Source organism: Culex pipiens, chromosome 1, assembly GCF_016801865.2.
Source record: "Culex pipiens pallens isolate TS chromosome 1, TS_CPP_V2, whole genome shotgun sequence".
In the NCBI taxonomy this organism is placed as follows: Eukaryota; Metazoa; Arthropoda; class Insecta; order Diptera; family Culicidae; genus Culex; species Culex pipiens.
The window spans coordinates 121,931,361-121,951,116 of NC_068937.1; the positions used below are offsets into that span (position 1 = coordinate 121,931,361).

The 19,756-nt window shown below is 36.7% G+C and overlaps 1 protein-coding gene across 2 annotated transcripts in view; it reads left to right on the forward strand.

Moving 5' to 3' along the window:
• The window catches only part of LOC120428005 (uncharacterized), a 53,350-nt gene that overhangs the window by 20,586 nt on the left and 13,008 nt on the right, over positions 1-19,756 (forward strand). The window contains exon 5 of one of the 2 annotated variants that reach the window (XM_039592974.2): positions 2,411-5,216. The exons of the other annotated variant lie outside the window; for it this stretch is intronic. Within the exon in view, the coding sequence (XP_039448908.1) occupies positions 2,411-2,660 (250 nt within the window). The 3' untranslated portion in view covers positions 2,661-5,216. Of the gene's footprint in view, positions 1-2,410; positions 5,217-19,756 lie in introns of those variants that run through there. 2 annotated transcript variants of the gene reach the window in all.

The window sequence follows — 19,756 nt, forward strand, 5'->3', positions numbered from 1 at the left end:
AATCGATGCCTCTGTGCTCTCTTGGACTGGACTTGCTGTTTTTTTTCTATTAAGGGGTTACATACATGTAGAAAATCACAAAATTTCATATTACAGAAAATTCACTTAATTCACTAAAAAGATGATTTTCAATCACTCCTGAAAGTTTCATGAAGATATTTCGTGACTGAACTGAGTAAGAGACGAATTAAGTTCATAATTTTGCCATGCGCAAAGCGAACTGTCAAACTTTGTAAACGTTTTTCTCTAAACACCGAGTTGGGATGGACCAAATTGGCTGAAATTTGGGATGAAGACCTCAAAGACATATTCCGTGTGCATGACGAAGCCCGATTTTGAAATTTTGCTTTTTTAAAAAATACAAAAATCAAAAACTGACAATTTTTTATATGAAAAACATAAAAATATTTTTATTTTTTTTTAAATAACCTTTTGAAAATCGGCCTTCGTCATGCATACAGGACCGGTTCAACGAATCTTCACCAAAATTTTGAGCCGATTTGGTCAAAGCAGTGTTGAGATATCGTGGCACCAGTTTTTTTTAAACTGCTAACTTAAAATAGTTATATCTCGGCAAAGGTATATCCAAATGTCTTCATATTTATTATGTTAATACATAGATGAACATATATATTTTAATGCCCTGCAAAAAGATTAAAAAATAGGTAAAATATGTGCTCATACCAACCTCGGACATTTTTGACGATTTACATGTATGTAACCCCTTAAGTTAGCATAAACTTTGGGGTCACCAAAAACACTTGCAAAATGGTTTAACGCCACAGTTTGTATGGGAAATTAGAGCGGTTCGCTCCTTGTGCATATTTTATGCAATGTTTGTATTGTATGCCAAACCAAGTCTGTTCCGGTGGAATCGTTGGCGGCGGTTGGATTCGCAATCCAAGGGTCGTCAGTTCGAACCCTGGGGTAGAAGGAAAGAGGTTTGGGTGCTCTCCCCATTCAAGCCTTTGGGCTCCTAGATTCGAGCAGAAACATGCAATAGAGACCACAAAAGACCTGGGGATCGTAAAAGTGTTTGTTGTTTGTGATTCTGGAGACCTTAAAGTTCATGCTTCCCCGCGAGTTGAGCCTGCGCAGTAGGGTGTCCAGAATATGGGATTTTTTTCAAACCCTCACTCCACAAGCTGAATATTATTCCTTGAACTATTTTAGGATTGTGGGCCAAATATGAGCCAAATCGGTAAACTTTTACTCTTTAATACTCGAGGGTGAAGTTTGTATGGGAAGAATCGGAAAAATGTATGAAAAACCAAACTATTTAACAGTTTTGCCTACAAGGTGCGCTACTTCAATCGAAATATTCTCAAAAGTGAGATTATAATAGGAAATTAAATGTTCTACAACTTTGTAACACATTAAATCTGTAAATTTCAAGCATAAAAAGTTATAAACGATTTAAAAAAGTCATTTTTGTATAAAAGAAAAAATCATCAGCTTCAGGCTCGGGGATCAATGGGTTAATCTCAACCAATTTCGCTCAAAATTTGCACAGATGTTTCAAATTACCCAGGAAACCATTTTCCGTTTGTGGAGCAGGGGGTAATTTTTTTCTGAGCACCCTACTGCGCAGTCATTTTTGTTAATTTGTGCAGGTCAGTGTAATGGAGTACCGGATTCGAGAGGTATAAATGACAGTTCTCCCATAAGACTACTTGCAACGCGGCTCTACTTTGTTCTAATTGTTTCATTTTTCAAATAGAACTGAAACAGCCCACCCGCAACGCGGAGTTGCAGTTTTATTTTTCGAGCAGTATTTTGAAACCAAAATAAAACTGCTCGACGAGTTTGTTTCAAACGTGAGACGATTTAGAACTGGAATAGAACCCAGTTTAAAAAAATAAGATATATAGAGATATCCACACACACTATGATGCCGTGTTGATAATCATACGCACGCAATTAAAAGCATTTTTTTTAAACAACATTTAGATCAGCGCGTTGCGAGCAGTCGAGAACAGAACACTGATGAAGTCTGCAAGTAGTAGACAAAATACGTATCTGTCAAGATATTAAAAATATATAGCGGAATTAAAAGGAACAACTCGTCTCTTTGTATTCATAGTAATGCATTTTGCTAAAACGCTCAACCAAACCACATTCGTGTTCTAGTTTCATTTCCGCCAGTTCTAAAATTTAAACTGCACGCAATTTGAAACAATTATAAAACTTTGCGCTGCAGATAGTCTAAGGAATACATTGTAGAAAAAAGCAAAAACTGCTCGAAAGGAAGTGCTCCATTTAAAGCTCCATTATTGGTTACCGCTAGTTTCATTTAACCGGAGGTTATTAAACGTAACAATTATAACGTCTTAATCATTACTCTATGCTCTCCTCCTGCCTACACGGCCATCTCTCTCTCTCTCTCTCTCTTTCACTCTCTCGAATCTAGTGCGCGGTACGGTTACGAGGAATGCGTCTTCAAAGCTGCTCAGTACAAGTGCAAACCAGAGTCAGCTGTGTTCCTGCAGCGGATCGCCAGGCTACTTTCCACCGACAAGCACTTCCAGAACTGTGATAGAATCGAGCAGCAGATTTGCTCTTCCGGACGGCGCCTCCCCACCACCGGAACCGGCTTGCTGATAGTGCTGATGGTGGTGGTTTTTGCGGGCTTGCCCTTAACGAATCTTGAACATCGATAAGCACACAAATGGGCACTGAAGTTACCGGCTGTTTGGATTATGATAGATCTGTACCGTCTATCGGGAGTAGTATGTTGACGAAAATGGTGCTGAGTTGTTGTTATGCGGTTTTTTCCGAAACGTGCTAGAGATCATTACTGAACAAAATGTGGGGAGTTTTGCGAAGCGCATTGTGATGTCTGTATTGTATGATAGGATGAATTGCCAATTAGTTATCGACAGGGGGAAATTATATGTGGCTTGATGATGGTTTTCCAGAAGAGCTAACATTGCCATAGGTATGAGGTTTCATTTTGAAAAGTTAGGCAACCGTGACAGTTGAGCGTTTGTCAGTGTCACAGAAGGTGGCAATGTAGGAGTAGGCTAAATAGATAAAGTATATTTTAGAGCGAATTTATTTCGAACCCGATGGTTGAAAATAAACGACACTACGTCACTCTTATCTGCATGATTGTTATCCGTGTAATGGCTAACTAGAAGTAATTTTTTTTATCTGAAAACAATATAACAAACAAATTTCCAGAGCGGTTTTTCTATTACATAACGCGAAAACAAATATATTAGACCTCCTCCCCCTCTTCGTAACAAAATTTCCATACAAGTATTAATAATGTTGTATGGAGCGTAACACGGCCTTCGACCACCCTCCCCCTCAATTGCGTTACGTAATAAAAGAACGCTCCATTAAACAATTTACACACGACACGTAAATGTAAAAAAATACCTTTTTAATCCAAATGAAACCTTATAGGGGAAAACACTTTAACATCAAATGATGTGAGCGGGATAGACTCTTTGTTTACACTTTGTCACACTTTGGCCCACCTACAGTGCTTTGCTTGAAATGATTCCTTTTGTGCCTTTAAGTTAATGTGTGTACAACCGTGTCATTAAAATTTTCCCACTCTTATTTTTAATTTTTTTTTTCGAATATATGTGTTTCCAATACCAAAGATTCATTGCCACCTTTTAAGCAATTGTGTTCATCGATTAGTTTAAAAATGTATTGACTTTATTGACTTTTTTATAACCCAATCACATTGGCAAAAACACTAATTTTGTAAGTTTGAATTTATAATATAGGAAATTTAAGTCAATTTTAAACAAGGAATTAAAATCAAGCGTTGAACAACTTTACCGTGAAGTAATTGGTTGACTTGATCCCCTTTTTTTGTACAGCGCATAGCTGATTTGATATTTCACAAAACTTTGAACATTTAACTTGAGTTGGAAGCTTACATTCAAATATCTGACGTAAGACTACGTCAAATATTTTGACGTAAGACTACTTCGTAATCAAAGGCTTTGGGTGCCTTTTCGAATAACGTGGGCCGCAGTCCGGCGTCATTTCAAAAGCTTATACTGCCAATGTTCACATAAATGTCCCATATGCAGCTCGATCAATTGCTAACTACCGAAACTTGATTTGATCTCATATCGTATTATCATGTTGACAATTTGCAAAACAACTGTAATTTGTATTTACCAAAGCAGTAATTAAAAAAAAGCTAAGATCTCGATAACCCGCTCCCAAAATTCCATGCATGAATACATTTTGTAATTGTCTGCTCTACAACTTTGTAATTTATTTTACAAAATAACCCTGAAAAGTTACAAAAAACATGAAATTTTAAAATGATTTTTTTTTTCTAGATGAAGAAATTACTCTTCTGGGTTATTGCAGATTCGAAAAGTAAATTGAATTTCCTCTTTCTAATGACATGCGTTTTTTTTTTTTAATTTAAGTAAACTATCAAATCGGGCGTCATATTTTATATTTTACATAAAAGTTCTTTTGACACCAAATTCCCGTATCATCACCATGTAAAAAAAAATTAAGGGGTCGTACCACCTCCATCGAAAAATCAACCACGGATTCGGGACCAAAATTACCCCTTAACACAAAGTTTCACGTAAACCAAAGAGTCTCCCAGCTCTCCCCTACAGGTTCAAGAAAGTAGTTTTAACTGAAATCATGTCAAAAAAAGTTTCCATCAAAAGTTTTGTGAGAATTGACAAGAGACCACATCCATAAACCACGTGGACACTTTTTTTTGGGAATCTCAACACCTCCCCCCCCTTGCCCTTCGTGGTTGTATTGATTCGGACAACTTTAGGAAGACTCCCCCCCCTAGAGTGTCCACGTAGTTTATGGATGGTCCCCAAGAAGGAAGAAAATAAATCTTATCCATAATCAACCAAAGATACGTGCTTTTCCCTTAATGTTTAAACGGCTGGCTGAAATCAAAACGTCTCATCAGCTAAATTGTCGTTTATGTGACCGTTGAGATTAGATCTGAAAAGGAAAATTTGGTGATTGTTTTAAACTCCATGAAACGACCTGTTTCAAAATATTGCGAATCTATGGCTCCATACAGTATACTAAGTATAAGATAAAACTAAAAGTTTCAAATAAAGCGCAAAGATTCGGCAGAAAGCAGTATCAGAACGGAACTGTATATTATCACTTTAAATTTAACTGGTAATTGGATCAAAATGTTATGTACCTAGACTTGTTCAAGATTTTCCTTCGAATAAAAACAGAGCTAATATTTAATGAAACCAGGTTGTTTTAGTTATATTTAAAACTACCGAATTCAAGATGTGCTGGTTAAACTTCGTCCGAAACTCTAATTAATTGCATAGAATTATGATATTTGAGCAAATTAATTTTGCTAACAAATGCGAGATTTTCAAGGATCCACCATATGGTAACGATACTCTATGTCCTTATCTTGATTGCATCCTCCTGAATCAGAAAGAACATTCACTAATCGATCAATTAATGTTGCTGTGTTGATCATAACTCGCATATCACGGATGATTCATTTTAATGTTCATAAAATTTTAAATTATATTTTAAACGAATGAATGATTATTACTGAACTCGCATCCCTTCAATGTAAAATGGATAGGATTGCACCAATTGCTAGCAAATGTATTCCCTACATTAAAGGCACGGCATCTTCCCGTTCTAATTTCGAGAGCAGTTTGGCTCGCTGCATTCCTTCCGGTGGTGAGGCAGCAAATTGCCTTTTCGTTGTAGGACCACCGAAACGTAGTTTTCCCGCCCCTCTATTGAAATATTGACATTGGCACTAGTGAAAAGTGTGGGCAAAATAGCACATTGTGAGCGTGGAGAAGGGTCCAACATTCCTGCGGGGATGTATTAATTAACTAGACCAGAGAGAGAGAGAGAGAGAGAGAATCTACCTTTGTGTAGGGTTGAACGGAAAAAGGTTGCACCGTGAGTTGTTCCGGACCAGACCAGACCCAGTGGTGCGTTGGAATCGATGGAACGTTTCAACACGTTTTTTGCTCCTTTTATGTGGATCTAGGGGAAAAGTATATTTTTTCGTCTTTTGTTAGTTCAACATTAAATCACATTTTTTTTTGTTGGTGTTTTGAATAAACCATTCTGGTAAAAAAGGGAAAGGACGAAATAGAAAGAAAAAAATCATAAACTTGTAAAAAAACAAATGGGAAACCCTGATTGGAAGTTTGCTTTCGATAAAATTCATTTGTTTTGCGTGACTCAATTAAAGGTTTGTTATGGTATCTTTTTTTTTGCCACTGAATATTTAAACCTATGCATTGCTTTGTGTTCATTTCATAACTCAAACGATCGAAGTTATTTATCAAAAATAAACGTTTCTGATTCTGTCACTTTGTAAAACAAAACACAACAAAACAGCAACAATAATGAGTTTCCTCGAAATATATTGCAGTTCCGAGGATTTGGTATTGTTGTTGGTACCGATTGTTGCAACAAAAGCCAATAAATACACTTAACGGAGATAAAACAGCTTGAAACCCTGCTTGAAACTTGCGAAAATCCAATGTCGTAAATTACACCTAGCAAATCGGCATATCGTTCCTCGACAAAAAGCTAACATAAAAAAGTAGAAACTAGGCCAGGCTTTCCATCTTCGATAAGACTTGCTGAAATGGTTACTTTGGGTGGTACACACTCGGTACCGAAGTTAAAATTATGGCAAATCGATGTTGCTCGACCAACTAAAAGATGGTAGCGACAAGAAAATTTTAAAATTCGATATTTGCAGTACATCCGAGAACACCCGAAAATGTAAATATTACAAAAAATAAAGCGTCCAACCCTACTGCGTTCTGTTTTTTCTCGCAGAGTGGATTCTGACAACCATTCACATTCCACAGAATCTACGGGGGAGTAAGGATGCGTGGACATACCTTACCGAACGCTCCGGTCTTTGGTATGACCCATTTTTGGGTAGAAATTAGAAAGGCTCCACCCACTTAGGTGGATTGAGTTAGTTTTTTTCTAACCTAACCTAATGGCAAGGTTTCAGCAGCATTTCAGCATTTTACCGAAACATTTTTAATTTTGAATGATTTTTAGTTTTGCTACAGAGTGCACAAGTTTGCACAAGCTGTTTCACGGCAATGCAACGATGTGCGGGTGTACGTTTCTATCTGGAGCTTTAGCTTTCGACGCAGAAGAAGTTTTCCGAAGCAAATTGGGCTTTTTCGTGTGTGTGTGTGTGTGTGTGTGTGTGAGAGAGAGAGAGAGATTAGGGAAGGATGACCAACTGATACCATCAAACAAAATTTTGAATACAAAATTTTGGAATATTGGGGAAAAAGTGCGGTTTTCATTTATAATCTAAAATGTTTTTGAAATCAATACTTACAGCTTAAAAATTACTCCTCCTACATTAGCTTTCCATAATTTTAACACTATTTATGCTTAAAATAAGATAGACATATTTTCAATAGCTTTGAATTTTTTTTTCTTATTGATACTTATTCTTCTGTTTCTCCAACAGTGAGCGAGTTGTGGCGCTATAACCACGGCAAATAGTGTCCAGGGCATTTGTGGAAATACAATGTCCCATCCCCGAGGGTCCCGGAGCACCAAAACTTCTTAGCATGGTGGCTCCCAACGATTAACTGCCTAAACAAACAGGAACGTGAGCGGGGGATCCCCACGTTTCTTCCTCCCCTGTAGATTCAGAACTGTATTGTTGTTTGAACATTCGTGTTCATACTCAATCCAATTCAACGAATCATCTTTGCGGTTAACTTTACGCAGTTGGCCTGGCCGCTTCGATGTTTGTGATGTTTCAATGCATTCTAATGCAATGGCGCACTGCAAATGTTGATAATGACAAGAAGATGCTAGGCGTCAATCAACCTAAGGCATTCTCCAGGATGCCCTCGAAAGACTGGTTGCGATAGGGTTAGATTAGATTAGATTAGATTAGATTAGATTAGAAAAATTACTCCTCCTACATTATCAGAAAATAAAGCGAGAGTTTTTCACTGCTGGTATGCCATTTGTTTGATTAGTTTTTCGTGGCGGCTATTTAACTTGAATGTTTACCATAATGATACAACAGTTGCAGTGCCATTCAACGAGCAAAAAACACTCCCAAAGGTTGCAAATAAATTCAGATTAATTTATTTAATTCGCACCAAACTACTGGAACTGACTCTTGCGAGAGAAAGTTTCGCAATTAAAATTATACGTCCGATTGGAATAAAGTAGTGCGTCCATCCCGGGAATTCCCGGGACAAAATTGCAGGGATTTTTCCAAAACCGGGAATTCCCGTATCCCAGGATTTTTGTATTTTGTTCCGGGATTTCCCGAAATTGGAAAAAAATATCAATTTTTTGTCTGGATATTCAGGTTTTGATGTGAAAATAGATGAACAACGATAAAAAAACATAAATAAAATATTAAGCGTATATTCAGGGATCCGTAAATTGTCTAGCGCTATAAATTTGTTTTATCAAATTTTATATATTTTTGAAAAGACTACGTATATTTACTTTTAAATTTAAAAAATAATATCATTTTAAATTATTTTTTATGAACATTTTTGGCAAATCAAGACGAATGTATCGAATTAAGACAGCTGTTTTAGTAAATTTTTGCATAATGTTTTTATTTTTTCATTGATTTCGGTTAAAACAGGAACAGAACGAAGCAATTAATACATCGATCTCAAAATTAATTGCTCTGAAACCTCCTGTACCTATTTAGACTGTAGTCCCGATTTTTCCTAGTGGCGGTAATGACCTTAAGATAATTTGTAAAATATTTTTTATATAAAACATGAATGTCTAAACTTATCTAAAATTTAACTGTTATAATTTTATTTGTTGTCTTTTTATTTGTTATTTTAAACATTTTAAAAGATTTTTTTTCTTTTCTAGTCATGACATATAAAAAAAATCGGTATTTATAAGAGACTTATTTAATTTAAATCACATTGGATTAGATATAAGATAAGAAACCAAAGCACAACAAAGAACAAAATAAAATATTTCAAGTTATCTACAAACTTCTATCCTTGTTTAGATTGAGGTATCTTATGAATGAATAGTATTGAACTAATTCTATGATTTCAAGCTTGAAAACATGCAAATACAATAAAAACACAGATTTTATTAATGTTTTAAAAAAAATCCCGGAATCCGGGGAATTCCCGGTATTTCCAAAATATTTTTCTCTTTCCCGGGAAATTTCAAACCCGGGAAAATTGGAAGCCCTAGAATAAAGTAACTTTAAAATCAATTTAAAACCGACAGATGAGCGGACCATAATCTACGTAAGGTATACCCGTTAAAATTGTAAAAAAAAAGAAATTTTGATGCATTTAGATCGACTAGATTTGGAAAGCATGACACTTTTGAGTTTTATGAAAATAGAATTTTGAAATTCAAAACTCTAAAATGCACCATAAAATGCACCATTGCACATAATATCATTCATTATTCACACAAAGTAGGCCACACGGGTGCTCATCAGGCCAGCTTGGACAGATCTTTATCCGGGCACGATTATTCATGACATGCTGCATTATACCACATTCCCTGATAGTGTTTGGTCTACCGGTCAGGATGGCTGATTGTTACCGGCTACCCGGCTTCAATGACCCTTTTAGAAACAATGCTATCACATGTTTGATATTTTGACGTTTGGATGAGCAACGGTCTCTCGGTACGTTGCAATGTACCATCCGTCATGATTAATAATCCGGAACTTGAGCACGGTTGCTGAAGGTCTACATCAAGTCTACATTTTCATTTAGCTTCAAAACTTAAACTTGAAGTTCGCTCCGTGAAATTGTCACGGTTTTCGTAAATTAGTTTTTCGTTAGAATTGTTCGTGCTTTCATAAGCAAATTCACGAACTCGAGAAAACTTTTTCTGGGATCAGGAAGTGGCGACCGGCCGAAACGGCATCAATAGAACCGGTGAGCTGCAACAGGTTCCAGCTACAGGAGGAATTAAAGTCCATTTCAATTGAATTAAGAATGTTTGAGAATGTTGATGATTGCAAGAGCAGCAGCTAAATAGAGTGAAATTCGAAGCATCGTAAATTAGAGGTGCTCAAAAAAATATATGTATCTTGGCTAGATTTGGTTCCAATGTCATTGATTCCAGCAACTGCAGCAAACATTTAAAGCACTTCTAGCTTGCCACAAGCTCACAAACGTCACCATGGTAGCTAAATAGCCTGGTGCTTTTAAGTTCAACCAAGCCGGATACCACTTCCATCTGCTATATGGACTAATGCATTTTGCCGGAAATTGCATCCTTTGGCAATTGTGCTGACCTCACCAGCCGTCGTCGGAATCCAGGGCTACGGCTGCATTCCAACTCAAGCCGTTGATCCAGGTGGCTGTGTGACGGGGAAGGCTTTTAACTCTTGACACTTAAATGGAGCGCATGGTAGAAGGATCCTTCTCATGGTTTCAGCAATTGTGTTGTCCATCTCTCCTTAACAGAGATTAAGTGGAATTAAAAGCATTTGAAAGTGTTGATGTTCATTTGAATTATTATAACGTCATGATTCGAATTCCCGGACGCTTCGAAACCCGGACACCTCATCTTGTTTTATTAATTATTTGGATATAAGTTCGCATTATGAATGTCAAAACTGTGTTATTTGATGAATTTTAACATCAACTTTCATTTAAAATTTGTTTGAACGCTGTAGTTAATGCCAAAACAATAAAATAAACATTACTTAATCCACCTTTAGGTGGTTGGTGCCTTCCTCTCAATTATAGAATGATTCCAACCCCCCTAATGCGTCCACATGGTTTATGGATCGCCATTCACATGATCGCAGCACCAAAGAGGTCCTAATGAAAATAAGCGACGAGTAAAAAAAAACACACTGCCTACAGACTTTTTGTCAAGATTATGCAGACACCACCTTTGAGGAAAATGGCATCCCTCTACACGGCTTTTTCGTGGTGATCAGACCTGATCATTTGAGGTTATAGCCTTTCCTCAGTGATGAAGGCAAAAACCTGTGGGGAAATAGATTAAGGTTATGTAAATTCAGAGCATTTTTTAAACTGCTTGTAATTTTAGATAGAAGTCAGATTTTGAAAATTCTTAATCCACAATAAAGGTCATTTCAGAACCTTTCTAAAAATATATGATATGGCAGGTTTCCATGCAAAATCCACCCTTTTTTGCAAATTGTGAAATTTATATGCAGCAGTTTTTTAAGCATAACTTTTGATGTGCTTTACTATATCTCATGAATTTCAATACGGACTTATGGGACCCCAAGACGAATCGAATGAGGCCAATACGGTCAAAATCGGCTCAGTCAGTGACGAGATATTCCAGTGACATTGATTCGGTACACATGTCTACATAGGGGCAGGGGGGCAGAATGGGCCACCCTTGGTTTTGGGTTTTAGAATGGATTTAGACCAGCTCCAGGTCTTATAAAGGACGTCGAATAACATCACCGTACCGAAAACGACGTTTGAATTCATTGTATTTTTCGAATTATGAGCAAAAATGTAAATTATTGACATGTTGTTTATTTCGAGGTTTTTAAATAAGCTTACTGAAAAGTTGGATTGTTTGAAAAAGTTTGCTCAATGCTTATAACGTTACTAGATGTTACTACCAAGGTATACAAACAACAACGGAACCTTAAAATCATTTAGAGGCTTGGTGGTGGAAGTGTTAAATTAAAATCCACTTGGGGGCAGAATGGACCATTCTTATCCTGCCTTATAAAAACAATCAAAAGTTATGAAATTTGGATTAAATGGATTATTTCACTCCTGGTAGCATCACAAATCACCTTCAATGCAACAATAGTTGATATTTCAGTTGTTTTGACGCTTATTTTTAAAAATAGTGTCTTATTTCAAGATATTAACACTATTTTCAAAAATGTTTGTTTTGGTAAGTGATTTTTTTTTTATTAAAGTGGTTTAACTTCATGGAAACTATGTAAGAAAGGTACCTTAAGTCATTTCTTATCTCCCTTCAACGTTGTATTAGACGAAATGGCTTGTTTTCTAAGGTGGCCCATTCTGCCCCGCAGGGTGGCCCATTCTGCCCCGCACCATGGAAAAGCAGTCGAAAAAACTTTTTTTTAAAGTGGCTCCAAAATAGTTTTAAGCTAAAAAATTTCCTCAACCAAGTATACAACATTGAAGGGAACATCCCAAAGCATAAGCCTACACTACACTGAATTCATAAGTTTTCATGTTTTTCTATGGTTTTTGGCGCATTTTACTTAGGCGGGCCATTCTGCCCCCCTGCCCCTACAGCCAAACACACAGACATTTGCTCAGCTGGTGATTCTGAGTCGATATGTACAAATGACGGTAGCTCTAGGAGGTCTAATAAAAAAGTTCATTTTTCGAGTGATTTTATAGCGTTTCCTCAGTAAGGTGAGGAAGGCAAAAATTATAAATTTACAATAAATGCGAAACATTTCATTGAAATATTTCATAGGCGTCCGAAGCACGGAGAAGGCAAAGCAGAAATTTATGGTTTTGATTTCCTTAAATTCTAGCATATTTTTATATAAAATATTGATTGTTTTGATGTTAACAGCTTATTTGAGGCCTAAATAATGCCGTTCACTAACATTTCAGTCCAAATTTGTGCGATTCTTGAGTAAAATCGAGTGTCCGGAACTCGAAGCAAACGTGTCCGGATTTCGAAACAGCTTTTATCAGTGTCCGGGATTCGAAGCACAATTTTGCAAATATTTTGCAGGCATTCTCTTAGACTCTGACTGTTTACACTATATTTTGATGATATTTCTACATTTCCAACTTATTACATGATTTGTTGCTAGCTATAACAAAAATGATATGCTACTAAGGGATTTCGAATCATAACGTTATGAATTAAACCAGGACTGCGAGTAGGAGTTAGGTCTTTTTATCGGAATCGGAGTCGACTCACTTTCCAAGTAATTGCAATTTTAGTGAAAAAATGTTTTATTCCTGTTTCCGCCTCACGAATGCATTTTTCGACAACAGTCATCCCACATATTCACACTTTTGTGGTAATTTGTCAATAGGATGCAAAATGCAACTTTTCTATCGACCCTACTTTTTTTAAGGAACTTTATTTGGACATTATCTTGCTATTTTACAAGTAAAAGTAGTTCTTCTGAATCAAAAACTGCACTTCAAGACTTATCTATCCAGAGCAACAAAAAACTGCCTTCAAATCGCTTGTTCCATGATTGTGGGATGTTTTTGTGTCTCTCACAATTGTGGAACACCTGAATTTAACTGCAATTTTCACACAAAAAATGTTATCAGATCATTTTTAAAACATTACTAAGCATGAGGGTCAATGTTTTTCTTTAAAAACTTGATATAAAACGCAAAAAAATTACATCAATCACAAGAAAAATTTTCACATGAAGGTAAAAGCGAATCATTATGTTCAATTATCGATTTTCTATGATTTTTTGAACATTGGCTGATCTGTAAACGGTTCCGAATATGTGGGATGACTGTATAGTTCTTCAGAAAATTTATAGAACTCGTCGAAACCAAAAAGATAAATAGTTTATGACCTAGGATGTATGTAGCCCGAGAACAAAAATTTTGAATGAAAAAACAAAAAATGAAGTGCCGTAGGTAACAAATTTGAAATCGACAGAAAAAATCAAAAAAATAATTTAACTAATTTTGAATCAATCCTTCAATATATCGAAAATATCGTTTAACTTAATGTTTAAAATATTTCTCTACAACAATGTGGCAGTGTTGAACTTTGGGCAAGAACGATTTTTTTGTCCTCTATTTGACCCCCGTGAGAGTCTCACGGGGGGACAAATTGGTCTTGTGACAAATATAACATTTTTTACAAACTATCTAAAAATATTGGATTGATATTATTAAATTTTTCAAATGTCATTACATAATAGACCACACTCAGTTACCAAAGGTCGGATCTCCAATGTTAAGTGCTGCTCCTGACATTTTGGCAGTAAGTGGATAATTAATTAATTCCTCACAATCATATAGTACATTTTCATTGGTGTACTAAATGTCTATATAAAAGCTAACTTTAAACAAACATAATTTCTATTTCAGAGTGTAGGAGATTTCCTTGCCATTACAAACTATTTGAGAACCTCGCCTCAAAAAAAAATCCAACTTAAGCATGCGACCAAGCATGCATGATGACTTCCTGAATCAATATGAATACAGAACATTATTGGTTGGACCCCTAGCTATGATTTGAAGTTAAATACGGGGCAAATTAAACGCATTTTTAAATTTTTTAGAAAAATATGCCATTTTCTATGAAAACAGATCATTTTTCAGTAAATCGCAAAGCATGAGTTCTAAACATTTTTTGTTTCGTTTTTTTTTTCGTTGTGTGAAAACAGGCAAAACATTATCGAAATCCAGGTGAGCCCTAATGTTTCCGCTTCATTGGCTTTTGTGGACACAATAGTGAATATCCATTAACAGGATTTTAAGATATGATCTTTTCAAAAAATAAATAATATCTGAATCCGGTACATTTATTGAACATGAACCACCACGCGTCTCCATAAAAATGTACTGGAAACAAATTTTGGTGGAGAAGCATTGTACTTTTGGTTCGATTTTATTTTTTTCAAAAATCATGCCACGGAGTTCTGTTGATGGTTATCAACATTATTGGAAATGTAAAGCATAAGCATAAGCATAAGCATAGGTGCCCACCCGCAGTTGCTACTCCGTTAATGACCAGGACCTCCAGAAGTTACATCCACGAGCCGTGGAAGATGAGTGGGTGCTATCTTTCCTCGCTTCGCAACTTCTCAAAGGCCCCTATCATGCTGATCAATACCGGCGCCGGCCACGACCAGTGGTAGGGTCACGGGGAAGTGGATGGGAATGTTAGTCCGATACTTGAGTGATAGAGACCGCCCAATCGACTGCTTCTCCGACAAAGTATCACATGAGTTTTGAGGGGGTTAGTAGATGGGTATGAGGTCAGGATTCACGAGTGGCAGTGATGTGACCATGAGCATTTTGTTTATCGGTTGAAATTTTTTAAATCTTAGGCAGCCGGCTGCGGAAAGATAGATAATTGATTATTTAAAATAGTTTATTTTTATCGTACGCGTGCCAGCCGAGCAGTAGTGCTATGGGCTGGACTTATCAGTATATTTTTACTGTTTTTACCATTTAGATAACGCGAGCAAATTTCAAAAATAGTAAATAAATTACGCTTTACTCTTCATAAAATCGATAGTTTGATGAGTTAATACTAAAACTGAATGTTGGAATAAATTTTTACGATCATTTACGACGAAAATTATCGCGAGAAAACAGGACTGCGCGTCCCCAGAAGCACTGCACTTATGAAGGCATTATTCGATTATTATGACCAATCACCCCATGCACACAAACAGCGACACAAAAGAGACGAAAATTATCGCGAGAAAACAAAACTGCGCGTCCCCAGAAGCACTGCACTTATGAAGGCATTATTCGATTATTATGACCAATCACCCCATGCACACAAACAGCGACACAAAAGAGACGAAAATTATCACGAGAAAACAGGACTGCGCGTCCTCAGAAGCACTTCACTTATGAAGGCATTATTCAATTATTATGACCAATCACCCCATGCACACGAACAGCGACACAAAAGAGACAAAAATTATCGCGAGAAAACAGGACTGCGCGTCCTCAGAAGCACTTCACTTATGAAGGCATTATTTAATTATTATGACCAATCACCCCATGCACACAAACAGCGACACAAAAGAGACAAAAATTATCGCGAGAAAACAGGACTGCGCGTCCTCAGAAGCACTTCACTTATGAAGGCATTATTTAATTATTATGACCAATCACCCCATGCACACGAACAGCGACACAAAAGAGACAAAAATTATCGCGAGAAAACAGGACTGCGCGTCCTCAGAAGCACTTCACTTATGAAGGCATTATTTAATTATTATGACCAATCACCCCATGCACACGAACAGCGACACAAAAGAGACAAAAATTATCGCGAGAAAACAGGACTGCGCGTCCTCAGAAGCACTTCACTTCATTATCAACATTATTGGAAATGTTACGTTAAACATCCTGAAAAATCATTAAAAAAATATTTTCAGCTGTAAAATTGTCGGTCCGGAGGTTAGAAAATCAAATATGTTTTTAATATATTGCAAACTTTGCACCAAATCCTCCACCCTTGCAAATATTATCTGCACACCAAATATTTGCACACTTGAATTCCTCCCCCTTCTCCTCCCCGCTCGCCTATAGTGGTGCGTGTCTCGACTGAGTTTTTATGCTTTCGAACACTTTAGAACAGTTGAAAAAAGGGGAGTGTGTCTCAGATAGTTTTTTTCTGCTGTAGTTTGAGGTGTGCACTTTTGTATAGAGCTTTCCAAAAGTTGCACGATTGTCTAAAAATCGCTGCAATCTGCAATATCTTAGTTTTTTTTAAAGCTATCTTATTAGTTTAAAGGTTTTTTTAAGGACCACCCTAGTCGCCAAACAAAAAAAAAATAATTTGAACCAAAATTGACCAATTTTGGTGTGGATTGTGCTGGTTTGTCGTGGAATCGCTAAATTATGGTCTTTATCCTGAATAATTGCTCCCTAATAAGTGCACCTAGTGTAAACTGCTAACAGACAGGATGCGCTGTTTCTAAGCATTTTAGATGTGCTCTAATAAAATGTTTGAGCTTGGAAAAAATTTCCAAAAAAAAGTCCACTCCATTGAATCCCATGAATGACAAAATTGCACTCTTCCGAACACAATGGAAAGTCCCTCAACCAATACAAGCTAGCAGCAGGGCCAGCAGCAGGTAAAAAATTTGCCCTGGAGGATGTTTAATGTTTGCCATCGCTGCCACTTTTTTTTCCTGTTTGTTTTTGTGAACGAAACGAAACAAAAAAAATGGTGTCACCAGGGCAATTCATCTTCATCACCTAGAGTAACACACGTGATGTAGCCACATGAATAAGAGGGTGGTCAAAATAGAAGCCATCAGTGCCAACAGAATCGTTATGAAACTGTTTTTTTTTACAAATCGTAACTGCAGCCATGGCGGATGGTAACGACAAGTGGCTATTAAATTTAAACAAAACTTCTAGCCTCTGATGGCATTCCATTCTTTATGAAACTTCCAGCAACTGTCGAGGAAAATTGTCAATTTCACTTTGTTCGTTGTTTGGGGGAAAATTGATGTAAATTTTATTTAAATGTTACTGTGAACTCAACTCCAATTTTCCGTCATGACTCGCCGTAGCGACTCAATGATGGGTGGGTCGAAATCCAAACCGGGCTCACGATTTGAATAATATTTGTGGAAAAGTAAAATGAGTTATGATGTCCCCCCTGCGGAAAAGCGTGAGTTATGAGCCCATGATGGGACCGGAAAATTATTGTGAAGTAAACCGGAGGACTGGTTCTGGGATGTCACTGGTTTCAGTTTCCACTTAAAACAATTAAGTTCAATAAATAGAGTTCATGTTCCTGATCAGACCGAAAATAAATTTAGTAAAAAATACGCCCTCTGACCATTCGGTTTGATGATTTCTGGATAGTTTTACGGATAATGGTTTATTAAAAATTCTTGAGAAATTTTGTTTTGATTGCCATTTAATTTCTGTATAATGAAAAAGGATCACATCCTGTAAATTTGGTAATTTACATTCTTAAAGCATTCGTTTAAGTCTGGTTAGCAACAAACACGTCTGTGAACCCTCCTCCTTCAGGCCAACGTGGTGACATTTGTGTTCCATTTATATTGGAATCGGAGAATTTTACCGAAGGTCTCGATTTGGGTGTCACCCTAATTATGGTAATTAGGCAACCGGAGTTTTTGCTTTTTTCACAGCAACGGTAATTAAATCCTATTTCGGAATTATTTTCACGCTTCATTGGGTGACAGTGGCAACGTAAAGAGCATATTATAAACTTCTGTAAGGCAGCTCTCTCCAGGATAATGGCAAATCGTTTTTTTTTTATTTGCCTGTACATTTGTGGCGGCTTTCCCAGTGACCAAAGAAGCCATTTTGGATCATTGGTTTCAGTTTCAATTTCAGTTTCAGTTTCGAGCCGGGGTTTGATCCCCCGTCCTTTGGATTGGAAACAAAAATGCTAACCACTGTACCATCGCAGCTTGGTGCGCTGTTACTGGGAATTAGGAATACTGTTACTACTAACTTTGACAAGGGTTCGGAAGTTGTGAACAACGTTTGTATCCGATTGATGCAAACATTCTTAAGGGCGGGGCTTGTCGATTCAAGCTGAGGTACCTCGCGCACGGCTAGCCTGCGTAGAAATGGGTCACAAAAGCTAGGCTGAGCATGTATAGAATGTAAAATAGAAAAAATACATGGAAACAACTCAATTTGTAAGAAGCGGTCCCGGTTGGTTGGTTGCACACACGCGCACACACCACACCACACACACACACACACACACACACACACACACACACACACAGAAATATTACGTTCGGGGAATGTCAACAAATTTAGTCAGAAAATAAGACGCCCGCAATTTGATTAAATTTAATTGTAATTGCACTGATCCACATAATTTGAGTTGAAATTACATGAAAAAAAGTGTAGGTGGAAACCACGTGAACACTTTGTTGGAAATTCCAGTTTTACGGATAGACTTCCAAAATTATAATGTTTTAACTGTGTATGTAACACAATCGGTTTGCAAGGGTTTAACGTTTCACAACTTAAGGGTTTCCACATTACTCGCATTGTCGTTGGCGCATTGCCGTACCCAATCCTTAAATTAATTTGTAACATCATTCTTACTTTGTTCATTTGTTGTATTTAAGTCCTGTTTTGCCAACATTTCAGCAGATGAATGGAAAGTCGACAATTCTGTAGTTTTTTTGGAAAGTTACTCTGCATGGTAGTCTGTATAGTCGATTCTTAAACTATGGGCAGTTTTGATTTGCTAGCAACCAGGGCTTGTAAACATTCTAAATTATTAGTAAATATTGACTGAGCGCTTTGTTCGCCTTCACTTTGTCAACCTGACCATGACAATCTGCTTTCGTTCTTTCCATACGCGTTTGAGCTGAGCCCGTTCGTTTGAATTCAACCGAAATTCCTTTCACCGCTATCATTACTACATTCAAGTAATTGCTGTCACCACACGAGCAAGAAAAAGATGAACATGTAAGAAAGAGGAAAAACACGTGCCTTCGTTTCGCTGATTGAGTGTAAAGCTCGGCATTCGTTCATTTCACCTTCGTGTGCGGTCACTGACGGTTCCTTCACGCAGAAAAATGTTTTGTAGAATCAGCCTGTACAAGGTTTGATTCAACAAAATATTTTGTTGAATATAATCAACAAAATTTTCGCATTGAATCAACCCTTCAATTTTGTTGTTTCAAAGCAGAACATTTTGTTGTATCAAAGCAGTTTTTTTGTTGAATCTACCTTTATTTTTGTTGATTAAAATTTGACAGAATTGCGTTCAAATCGGTTTTTTGTTGAAACAACGTATTATTTTTTGTTGAAAGAAACGCAGCTTTTTTTCAATTCAAAACTAGTGGTTGAATTGAAACAAAAATGCATTAAATTGAATCAAAAAATGCCATACTGATTGAAATTTGGATTTTATCAAATAAAATACAGATAATTTTTTATTCCATATATTTATTCTTACGTTTATGTACAGTTTAACAGCATAATTAAGAAATTCCTAGTAATTTTTATTACATTTATTCTACTGTTCATCGTTTACAATAATCGTGTCTACGATATCTGCATTGCAGTCTTAGTAATTTGGGAGCCTCAAATAAGTCTTTTCCTCGAAA